General features: G+C 40.0%; 1 protein-coding gene across 2 annotated transcripts in view; it reads right to left on the reverse strand.

Moving 5' to 3' along the window:
* Nucleotides 1-12,952, reverse strand: part of LOC134535040 (mucin-3B) — a 204,606-nt gene that overhangs the window by 66,699 nt on the left and 124,955 nt on the right. For both annotated transcript variants that reach the window (XM_063373872.1, XM_063373873.1), the window contains exon 2: nt 10,854-10,913. In XM_063373872.1, coding sequence (XP_063229942.1) covers nt 10,854-10,913 — 60 coding nt within the window. The remainder of the gene's footprint in view (nt 1-10,853; nt 10,914-12,952) is intronic.

The following is a 12,952-nucleotide window of genomic DNA, read 5'->3' on the forward strand; positions in this document are numbered from 1 at the left end:
ATATAAAAAAAGGAAATTTCGAAAAAAAAACTACCCCCATACCCCTTTCCCACCCTTCAAGGCAGAAATTTGGTATTTCTGGATGCAAATTTGTACACATTTCTTGGCAACTGGTTTCCAATGGAATCTTTTGCAAGGGCGTCGCCAGCCGATGGCATAGGGGATTGGGGGGGGGGGGGGCAAGTTGTGGGAAAAGTATGTATTTTTTTTTGCATTTGGCTACATTATTTTATATCTCTAAGGCTCTAGGGGGGCAACTGCCCTTGATCTTTTGTAAAAGTATTGTGCGTAGGCGTGGGGTTGGGACACGAGACACGCCGCCGGCCTGCTCGGGCGCGGCCGGAGACGCCCGAGTCGTGCCGAAGAGGCGCCTGCAGTCACGACCGGGAGCGAACACGAGGCCTCGAACTCTGAAGCGAGAGTCAACTCCCGTCTGTCTGACGCGACCCGGCGCGCGTGCTGGTCAGGGGGGGGGGGGGGGGAGCAAGCGGGGCAAGCGCCCCGGGCGCAAAGCTGTGGGGGCGCCGAAATCGCCTGCATTGTAATTCCTACTACAACTGGTAACTGGTAAAACGTTTTTTAAATTGCATTCCAGGAATGTCTAATCTGATTTACAATGTAACGTCTCCAACATATTTAATGAACAAGTCTAGTGATTATGCGGACTACTTTATGAACACAGTGGGTTCATGCGTGGAAGGTACAGTAGCACCGAAACTGTTACATGTAGGTATGTAAAATGCTTAGATAGCACCATTTTTCCATGGGAGGGCCCCCGGACCCCCCGCTTTATTGGTGTGGTATGTGCAAAAAAAGAGGGGGGGGGGGGACGACGACGATGCATGAATCCATTCATGCCCCGGGTGCCAGAGACTCTAGTTGCGGCCCTGGTGCTGGTTGATCGGTCCTTCGCTCGTCTCGCGAGTGAACTGTGGGCAGTTCTCACACGGGAGGATCGCCATCTTGGCGTAACACTCGCCGCCGTGTCAGGCTCGGACCACACCTGGGGAGATTCGCTTTATTTTCTGGCAGCAGGATGAACTCCACACCATTGTACACAGATAAGCGGGTGCATACTGTCTAGGGCCGTGCATATTTCGCGTAAAAGATTCAGAGACTAGCTGAAAGTTAAAACACTGTAGCATCGTCTTGTGTTTCGTGATTGGGCGAGTTTCACTCAGGTACAAGTCGATTATTACAGCGCCAATCACAGTAATTCATTGCGGAAACAAATGCGTCCTGAGTAGCTCAGCCGAATAAGGCAACTACGTCTCTCGCAGAAGCGCGCCTATCAGAAGGAAGGAACCGCCGGTGCGGGTATACCTTTTCGCAGTCTAATAGGCGGTCAGATTTTTTTTCTCGCGAAAAATGCCTGCCCCGAGTTATTAGTAGAGACCGGAAAAATTCGCGCTTTCGATGACCTCTAGGACAGACTCTACAAACATCTACACACTCAGACAACATACCACCTGCTCATTGGCCACTAACTCCTTAGACCTGTCAAAAAATGTTAGTGATTTGATACTTGTTTTGTTAAGGTTTCTTCATTGGCTCAGAGTCCCGCAGATAAAATGTGGCCCAATCACTGAAGCAGCATGAAGGTAAGCGTATTTTGATCCTAGCCTATCGCGAGATCAATCCGCGAATTTTTCCGGTCTCTAGTTATTAGCATTGAGATGGGACTCTTTTTATATCTTCCTTGCTATGTGCCTAAATACTTATTTCTGTGTGTTGGTGAAGGGGTGGGGGGTTGGGGAAGGGGGAGGGAAAGGCGGGGAAGGTGGGGAGGAGGGCAGGCGGTGGAGCAGGAAGCGTGGTCAAGTGTCTGGACGCGCGGGCTGCCCCACTGACCCAGTCCTGTCCCCCCCCCCCAGGTCCCGCTCACCGTTACACTCCACCTCCCTCCTTCCCACCCTCCCTCCTTCCTCCTTCCTTCCTCCTCCTCATCCTCGCTCGATAAACGAACCGAGTTATGCGGGGAGGAATGCCACCTGCAGTTGGCTCCCTTTTGCACGTCCAACAGCGCAGAAACGCTGTAGATACACAAACGTGTTTGAAGTTTTACTTCTTTACGCACGTTATGAGGGGGAAAATAAATGAAAGTAAATTTTTTACAATGCGCGCGCAGCATGCAACAAAAATTGACCGAATGTAAAAGGAAAAAAAAAATTGCTATATACAAATACAAATTATATACGTGCTTTGAAATCATATGCTTTAGCGATTGATACTTAATACTAATACATATAATTAAAAAAATATATTTATTGTGAATATAAACTTTTTAAAGTGTATCTTCAAGTGCATTTATATAAGTGAGGTTTTGTTCTCACATGCATAATTTATTAAAAATAAGAAGTCAGTATAGACATTCAGAATGTTTAAAAATTTTTCATTATCAACTTTATTTTATCTCGATTACTTAACGAAATAAAATAATTATTATTATACCCGGGTTCATATATTAATATTGAATGCTGAGCATTTATTAAAAAAAAATTGGTTGTCTGTAAAGTCGGTTTACGGACGATAGTTTAACGTGACAACGTCATAACAAAACATTGATGAAATGATTGCTTAGTTTTATGAATAAAAATTGAATATTTTTTATTGAATTATCAATATTTTGTAAGGATAGGTACAAAGAAGGAGTGAAATGAAATCTACAATTTAATTGATAAATTTACTTTTATTTGCACTCATTAATTCAAATATGTTTATTACTTTAACGAACAGATTATTTTAACTATAACTTTTATACATGTTTGCTATTTAACTTCTTCCAATCTGTGTTATTCTGTTAAGGATAGGACGATGATAGGAAAAGTAGGAAACGAATGGGAGTGTTTCAAGTTTAATGTGCCTCGAAAAAGTCAAATCGATGGTTGTTCCAATCGAGTGGAAGAGAGATAGATGCGGCGCAAGCGTACAATGAACGTAACGGGACACAGTGTAACGGGACAATGTGCGTAACGGGACACTTTTTCGTGCGTGCAGCCGGCGTTCAGCGATTTATTAGACGTTGTCACGTCAAAAAACAAGATGATGTATTCACTCTATAAAATGTTATCATTTTTTTACAGGTGAAAACACATGTAAAAAGTGATTGAAGGGAGAAAAGGGTGAAATGCGCCAGTGAAACTGCTTCCGAACAACCGACAGTGCGGTTAGACGAGTCGAGCATCGCTTCCCGACGCAAGTCAGAAACTGCGCAGGAAAGTTGTCACCGCCGAAAAACCAATAATTAAGGAAAAAAGTGGAGTAGGCCAATGGCGGTGCGAACCGTGCCAAAAACACTTTTCTTTTTGCAAGGCTGGTTTTATAAGACTCTCAAGGAACTCAAGAAACGCAGAGAGAAAGAGCTGCTTGGTCCAACCCAACAACTGGTTTCAGCAGTTGAAGCTGTAGGTTAGGACAGTTGTTCAGACAGAACAAGCCTTCTTAAACGAAATTTTACCGACCCACACACACACAAAAGTTTAATCAATAATTTTTTTTTTTTTTCAAATTTCTTCAAACATATGAATTACGAAATGATTTCACATTGCATTGCTTTACGTAAAAAAGGTTTAAGACGTCGGGATCCATAGGGAGCGTGATCTAGCCCCCCCTCCCCCCCTCCGTGTTTCCTACCACGGAAAATTTGAAAAATAACTTCTTTTAAACAACTATTTAAGAAAAATCCGAAACTTCATTTTAAACGATGGTATTGCTAATTTTTCTTTTAAAAAAACTATTTTTTTCTCTAATAAATTATTCTCTGTTTAGTTTTATAAATTCTTCCGATCGAATTTTGGTAAAATAGCGTCATTGTTAAGGAGGGGGGGATAAAATATATTTGAAAGTTTTTCTTGTATGATATTATGAATTTGATTGGATATTGGTCAGCGCTTTAAATGACGCATGCCACAAAAGATTTAAAATTTCTTTTCCCATTAATGTCTATATTTTTAGTAGAACAACAGAAAAAATTTTAATCGGCCGGTGTGGGTTCCTGGGAGATTGCCCGTCTTTCCCGGCCCTGGAGTGGTCCCTGTCCACAAATAAGTGAAGCTTTCTTTCTCGTAACTCCGAATAACGTAGAAAAAAAAAAAGGTTGAACACAAAAATATATACCATCCGCGTATCCAATGATCTGGAAAGCAACACTTACGCTATAAGGTTAAGTTTTAATTTACGACGGTGGTTACGGCTAATTGAAGACTGGGCATCGCTGTTATTATTTTATTTCTCCTCCCCCTTCCTCCCAGGGACACTGAGGAAGAAACACGTTGCGTATTTCGGTCTGACAGGTTCCGAGAGATTGACCTCGGATCGTAATTCAAACCGAGGTCGGACTATCAGGGGCCTCGATCCGAGTGATTGAACACCATCTTCTCGGACGCCCAGATTCTCTCTAATGTATTCCCCGGATGGAGAGAGAGAGAAAACCTCCAGCCTGCAGGGACAGTAGCCTACGCGTGATCGAGGAACGAAATTAATGAGCCGTGAATACACCACACGGGATTTAAACGATCGGGGCCCCGTTTACAATGACCTCCGGTTGGAACGAAAGTCGATTACTTTAATCGATGCTTATAATTCGTTTCCCTTCTCCAGATGCGGTGCCTTTCGGCTACATAAATGGACGTTAGGCTTTATCGCTCAAAGCGACCCTGATTTATACGTAAAATACCACGAAAGAACGTATGTAATTGGGTTTTTTTTTCAAGCCATGAACTTTCACAGTAAATGAGCGTGTGGGTGAAATGCAATTCAGAGAGGTTTTACTTAAGTGGGTTTACATTCGACTCATGACAAAGAAAAGATCTGGGCCGCTAGAAGTCATGGGGGAAAATTACAACGACTGTTGAAGAAGAAAATATAGATCAAATAGTCAAACGAGTCTCCAAACCGGGAAAGAGGGAAAGTTGTTCACTTTCATTGTAGTTTTGAGTTATGGTGGAACGAATTAGGCATGTTATCTGCCAGCCTGTCGTTTGTATGCTTTATTGAAGACATCCCTTTATGGTTCGTAACTGGATATTTGTCTTTTTCTGAACTTAAGTATGTATTAATTTTTTTGTCAATAGTTCATCTAGGCCTCAATTTTTTTTTCTGTTCTACGCGGTGTGTCATTTCTGTGAAACCGTTGGAGACTAGACATAAGCATGCTGTAATCATTGCTGCGGAGTGGACAAATTTAATATTTTTTTGTGTTTGTCTTATTCACTAATGGGGAGGTAACAGTTTTCGCATGGGTTGGTGCGGGGTTTGAAATTGCATCGCAGACTTCTTCTCTTAAACCCCAGGCAACGAAGGTACACATGAGACTTAAAATGTTTCCTATCCGCCGGCGTTACGATTAATTTTATCCTTAAAAAAATATGGTAATCGTGATGTATTACTGCTATAAGAATTTGAAATATACTTTTTGATTGCTTTTCATAATGCAACACACAAAACTTGTCTTATTTTTTTATTCCTGTTTTAAAGACAACGATTTATCGTTCTAATCTACATAATTTGCGCAGGTACCGGATTTTTAAATTTTATTTTGTGTTCGCTTCTTCCAAGTTTTTAGATGCCTATCTGACTGGAAGGTTCTCTGCTGAATTCCTAGGTCTTCGTCTCATTTTTTTTTGTTTTGTCTTTCAGCATTTCACTCATGATTTGCTATTAGATACCCTTAAACAAATAAGTATTGAATCACAAGTTAGTCAGTTCGCAATCCAGCAGCCAATTAGCAGGTGACATTCGCCAAAGTATGCAGAGGATGGTGGAGTCTATCCTGGAGGTCCCTGAACCCACGAATGGTTCCAGTCCTTACAACTACAGACAGAAAGTGTTTATTGCTTGCTATCGAGAGCTTTGATTCGATTGTCAATACAGTTAAATATAAAACAATCCAAATGTAAAACTACCACATTAATGATTCTGGGTCTTCAACAACAATATTTTTTAAAAACGGTGCCAATTTTTAATCATGTAAAACCACCAAATTTCTATAGGCGGCCAGTTGTGAAACATTTTTGAACGAGACAAAACTTCCATTTCTCAACACGTGGTAGTTTTGGATTTTTGGGAAACGATTCTGTTACCAACCGACTGTGAGCAATATAACCATAGATACACACGTGTTTTTTTTGGTGGCATCTTCGTAAACAAAAAAAAAAAAATGCAAAACTGATACATGAACAATAACAATGGACTTTTAATGAATTTAAACTGGAAAATATTTTTTCGTCCCAGAAAGTAGCAGACGGCTTTTCGACATTAAAAAAGGGCGTAACTGAAAAACCTGGCAGTCTCCGAGTTGTGGCGGGGTTGTTGCGACATCGGACGCGCAGCTTTACGGATTGTCACCAGAACAGAAGATAGTCCCACGTGTCGAGTTCGCTGCACTTCCACAATTCTTGCTGCGAAACGAACTCTGCTGGTTCAGGCGCGTACAGCGGCATCGCCGGTCTCGATGTTGTCCCTGCAGGGGTATTATATATATATATATATATATTTATTTGGCGTGAATACGTCTTTAAAATTGCTTTCATAGTGGGAGGCAATTCAAAAATTGAATGATAACAAAATCGGGGTATACAGTTTGGTGTTGCAATACATATCTATCATCTCCATCCCGAAATTTAATCACACCACCGAATAGATAAAGGATCAAAGAATCCGTTACGCTAAGTGAGGACTGTGACGCATCGCGCGCGGTGGAGGGGGAAGCGCCGCCATTTGAGGTCATTTTGCTGCGTTTCGAGATTTCCATTTAGCATAATTTTTGACTGGGAGAAGCTACGACGTTTGTTTGAGTTTCAATCGTCAGCTCTTATTTAAATCTATCGATTACATATACAAAACATTAGTGTAAAAGAGTTACAGAGAATTTATATGGCGTTAAAATAAAAAATAGCTTATTTTATATTTTGTATAGAAAATATTACATGTTACGTACACGTATTCACGTACAACACACGGCCGTGTCCATGACACAGCCACACACAATTTTTTTTGAGTCGTGGTGGTATTGTTTTTGCGTGTGCGACATCTGGCGAGCAGTGTTACGGATCGAACCAAGAACAAAAGACTATCGCTCGGACTCGCTGACCGGGCACGCCGAGGGAAAGGTTTTGTTTAACTAGAAATATACACATATTTGTTTGTGTATGGCCAACTAAATACATACGGTTGATTGGATCACATATTTTGTATCAGGAAATATTTGGTTGACACAAATAAATGGTTTTGTTATTTCAGCCATAGGCTATACAGATTGTCCATAAAAAAAATGTCCCAACTTCAATGGTTTGTTGTAGCAGTTTAATTTAGACAATTTACAAAAAAAAAAATCATACATTGAATTAAAGGTAAAATAACCTGGTTTTTCTTACAAATGTTCAACATGTGGACATTTAGCTATACGGCACACATCCAACTTCAAGTTCAATTCTTCCCCACACTTTGGTTAACACGTGCGGAGTGATGGAAGCAACAGCCTTTTCATTCCTGCGTCCCAACTCTGGCAAACCATTAGGTAGCGGCGGAACGTAGACACGATTTTTTGTAAAGCCCCAAAGGAAAAAAAAATATTCGCATGGCGTTACGTCAGGTGAACGTGAAGGCCAGCAGAAAAAAAAATAAATAAAAAAGAGCTCCGTCATCGCGACCACCGGTTCGATGTTTCGTGCCACTTGGGAGGATCGCGAAACTGAACTTTTGACGGTACGTCGAACTGGAATCACAGATTCACCTCCTTGAGCAAAATGCAGAACACAAATTGCTTTACGCCCAGGAGTCGCCCATTTAGCGCAAGTGGCGTTGCGGGTGAGACCAACAAAGCAGTAGTACTTCGCTCATGCGCTCGTCCGAAACTGTTCGAGTCACCGTTTGGTTGTGGACTTCGGAACCAAAACTCTGGAAATCTCACAGTTGCTGTGCTAGTAAAGTTCGCAACTGGGACATTGATGATTGATTGTGACAGTTGATGCTGGTATTTTTTGTTGCTGTGCAGCCTCAAACAGGCAGTTTCCTCTACGGTAGGTAGGCACACTCCCCAAAGACAAACTCTGGAAAGCTTACAATTGTTGTGCTAGTAAAGTTCGCAACTGGAACATTGATATGTGACAGTTGATGCTGGTATTTTTGTTGCTGTGCAGCCTCAAACAGGCAGTTTCCTCTACGGTAGGTAGGCACACTCCCCAAAGACAAACTCTGGAAAGCTTACAATTGTTGTGCTAGTAAAGTTCGCAACTGGAACATTGATATGTGACAGTTGATGCTGGTATTTTTGTTGCTGTGCAGCCTCAAACAGGCAGTTTCCTCTACGGTAGGTAGGCACACTCCCCAAAGACAAACTCTGGAAAGCTTACAATTGTTGTGCTAGTAAAGTTCGCAACTGGAACATTGATATGTGACAGTTGATGCTGGTATTTTTGTTGCTGTGCAGCCTCAAACAGGCAGTTTCCTCTACGGTAGGTAGGCACACTCCCCAAAGACAAACTCTGGAAAGCTTACAATTGTTGTGCTAGTAAAGTTCGCAACTGGAACATTGATATGTGACAGTTGATGCTGGTTTTTTTGTTGCTGTGAAGCCTCAAACAGGCAGTTTCCTCTACGGTAGGTAGGCACACTCCCCAAAGACAAACTCTGGAAAGCTTACAATTGTTGTGCTAGTAAAGTTCGCAACTGGAACATTGATATGTGACAGTTGATGCTGGTATTTTTGTTGCTGTGCAGCCTCAAACAGGCAGTTTCCTCTACGGTAGGTAGGCACACTCCCCAAAGACAAACTCTGGAAAGCTTACAATTGTTGTGCTAGTAAAGTTCGCAACTGGGACATTGATATGAGACAGTTGATGCTGGTATTTTTTGTTGCTGTGAAGCCTCAAACAGGCAGTTTCCTCTGCAGGAGGTGGGCACACTACCCTCAGACACGCTTGTCTCGGGCACCTGTCATCCCCACGTGATCTCCGAGCAGCGCAAGGAAGGAAGGGCCCCCCCACCCCCCGGCCAAGAGACGCATCATGGAGAGGAACGACGCCAGGTTTAACAGAACCAGTGGATGCTTGGGAGAAAGCAGGCGAGGGGGACCTACCTACTCCCTCCCCCCCAACCAAACACACAGACCCGGGAGAAAGCAAATCTGTACGCGAGAAAACACGAAACGACGGCGAAGTGGGACAGGAATAATCGACGCCGATAGGGACACGGGACTGAAAGCACGGGGGGCGCCGCGTCAGGGATGCGCGGTGATTGATTGCGTGATTGGACTGCGTGATTGATTGAGTGATTTTGACGTCGGTCTCGAGGACCACGCAGGGGGGCGTACTTTGCTCGAACGTTAGCTTTATGACTTGTGGGGTACTACAAACAAGGCTCATAAGGCACACACGAGAAATCTTTTGTGAAAAGTACGAAAATCTATGTACGTTCATTTTTGACGTACTCCAGGGACGTTAGGTCCCAGCCGGACCCCCCCCCCCCCCCCCCCTCGGACCAAAGGCATGTTTTTCTCTTGGTATAGTGAGGGACAAAAGTCGCTATAAAAATAAAAATAATAAATGTAATTTTTGAAAAATCGCTTCTAAGCGCACGCGGACGACTCCTGGAAGATCTATGTACCGAATGCCACTTCTATTGGCCTTTCCATCTTCGCTTAGCGAACTATAGTCAGTCAGACGCCCTCTCTTGTTATTATAGATTAAACTAACGTACTATTGTTAGGGATGATAGTTTATCGCGGGGAAATTAGGACTGTTTGATAAGCTTCTTTATAAACTTTGACCGTACTTGAAATAGTTTTATTTTCTTATTGGCTCTGGTCGTATAAAGAGGCTCGTTCCGGCACACAATTCGGCCAATGAGGGAACACGTATCGCGCTGCAGAACGTCTGTGATGCATCCTGGAATAATACCTCGCCGTGTAGAGCATCGTAGGATGTTACAGTGAATTGCGGCTTATCTTGGCACAAAAAATGTTTTGTGACCGATCACCATCTCTTAACTATTTTTTATTTGTACATAATGTGGTTGAATACTAACTACATTCGATGTATTTACAACGTGTTTTCTACGTTGTTATTTGCAATATCTTAGTTTTTAAAGTTTATTTTAACTTTAATTATTGACCAAGGAAAAAAAAAACACCTGCCCAATTCAATGTGCTAGTTAAAATTATGTCTTATGTATGTACATAGGAAATTGTTAGACTACACCTGAACCAAGCGAAGTATTTTACATCACATACCTTATGAAATAACAACGCGAAGTCTAAGATTACTAACATGTTATCATCTACGTCTAAAGCAAACAGATGGCATTGAGTGATATATAAAATAGCCTTACAGTTAACGGTAAAATACAACACAGTTAACTCTCACAACACATCTCTCAAGCTAACAAATATTTAGAATGACAATGGGAATCGCAAATAGCAAAAAAAAAAAATTCACAGCAGCATTAAGAATATATCGTATTGATTGTTTTCAAATTACATTATAAATTAGTGACGCCTTACAAAAATATCAATGCGTCCAGTTATCGAGCAAGTACGTTACTGTTATCACATTGTAATAATAATTGTACAGGAGGAGAGTCACACGTGCTACGTTAGAACAACACAGGCTATCACAAAACAAAAGAACATACACATGAAAACAATAGAATATAACAACTATGTACAAAATCTGTAATTTTCATGCTGTTTGGTTTTTGAAAATACAGCAGGACTACGTAAAAAAATGTCACAGGTCTACACTGTACACACAAATAATATACGGTAATTATGGATAGAACAGCAAGGGCGTAGAGGGGCCGATATGTACAGCAAGGGGTAGAGGAGAAGTAGACATCTACTGCAGTTATCAACTTACCATCCTGCCTCCTCTCTCGGTTGAAATTTTCTGAATATAACCTATCCGCTTCAGTTTCATCTGCAACACAAAGGAAATGAGATCATAATTAAAAATAAAATTATCACAAGTTATTACATCTGGCAAGCATCCTTACATACTATAAATGGTATAATATAGAAAGTTGTAATTTCCACTATAAGCTGTACGCACACACACAAACAATTCATCAAGTCCCTCACTACAAAATTTTCAATTTGAACAAGGTTTTAAAACATCCAATCATCATCTTATAAACCTTCTACGTCATTTTCATGTCTGGTTGTAGGTACCTTAAAAAAAATCCAGCGTGTGTTCTAAAATATATCAAAATTTTAATTTTTGAACATTTGAACATTAATTGGCCAGTTGTTTTAAAACAACTCTGAAAGCTGAAAACACGTTTGCCTCAAAAAATCTAACGTTCTTTCAAATTGTGCAATCGTGTTTGTTGTAGCGTTTTATAAGGTATGTAGTAAATAGTTGAAAAAATGTAATTAATATCCTTAAAAATATTTTTGTTGTTTGATAACAGTACATTTGATTTACAGAGTTTAGCCATTAACTAATTAAAACATCCTGTAGGTATATTGTTATGAACAAACACTAAAAATTGTGTTAAAAATCTTCCACAGGTTTTTAGAAGTTATTATATATGCACGTAAAATAGAACTATTTTTGACATAAGGATGTGATGTATCACCGTAAATGTTCCTTAATTTTTACACAGCTGCATTTACTAATTATATTTTTCAGTCGAATTTTCATTGTTGCTTTAAATGAAAATCGGAAATAGTTAGAGGTTTGAAATTCAGCTCAGTTATAGGAAATATTGCATATTTAAAAACATTCAATGAATAACTACATTTAAATAGTTTCCATTTACGAGCGATTCTTTACTTACGTTACATGTCATGAAAACCAAATGAGTGAGTTAATTTTAATTATTCATAATTTCGGAGGGAAGCATGTTTCTTCCTGTAAATTCCCCTAATCTCAGCTACGTCCTTCGCCGGCTCTTTAGTAAATGATTCACGAGATATTAAAGGTTACAGAAATTAAGTTAAAGATTTCTTGGTAGATACAATTTCCTACAAATTGAGTGACAGCTGTTGTTCCTCGAGTAAGATAAAAAAAAATTGATAACTTTTAATTGTGGCTACGGATGTGAACGTGACGCATTAGACGCAGAAAGCTATAATGAACTCTAAAAGAACAGTCGCAATAATGTTTGTGTTAGCTTTGGATCACTGAGAACTGAAATTCATCTTTGAAGAACTGTGCAAAATTTATAATTTTGAGGCTGCCTTAAGGTAGTATCCAACATTATTTTGTATATTATTGCATATTATATTAAAATTAATATATTTAATTGTTTATTAAAGGCAATTTCTACTAAACAAGTACTTATTTTTTTATAAACTTAATGGTAAACTTTTATGTCAGTCCTATTTTGTACTGAAAGCATGAGATCATGTGGTAAACAGGTTTGGATCAGCAGTTTGTATGTAGCGTTCGTCTTAGTTTATTGATTTATGAAAGATAAAGGTTTTAAGACAAAGGCTACGTACGAATGGTTAACGAAAACTGTTTACCACATGTTTTCGTGCTTTCAGTAAATGCTAATACTGAAATTTACAATTTGCCTTTAAGTTTATAAAAAAACATTAAACATTTTCAACATGAAAAAGTAAAAATAGTTTAATATGGTAATACTGTGACTTTATTTAAAATCACGTGCAAAAACACGAGATTATAGACGAAAAATAATTTATAAAGCTACCCCCCTTAGGCACACTGCGTATTGGACGGAATCGGCTTTAAGGGGCCTCCCTAGTAGCTTCAGAAGTTAGCGGAACACTATGTTTTTTAAATAATGATGGGACTTTATTGATCGACACTACGAATCTGAAAATTTTTCACCCACGAGAAGATACTACACGAATTGTCTGTATACTTTTACATTTATGTTTTTTTCTATCAAAATATGAAATAAAAAATCACCAACTTGTCCAACTTTGGGGCCATTTTATACTGCTTAGGAGAATGACAGAAAAAAAGTACAAGTCTAGAAAAAAATA

The sequence above is a fragment of the Bacillus rossius genome, chromosome 8 (genome assembly GCF_032445375.1).
Source record: "Bacillus rossius redtenbacheri isolate Brsri chromosome 8, Brsri_v3, whole genome shotgun sequence".
Lineage (NCBI taxonomy): Eukaryota > Metazoa > Arthropoda > Insecta > Phasmatodea > Bacillidae > Bacillus > Bacillus rossius.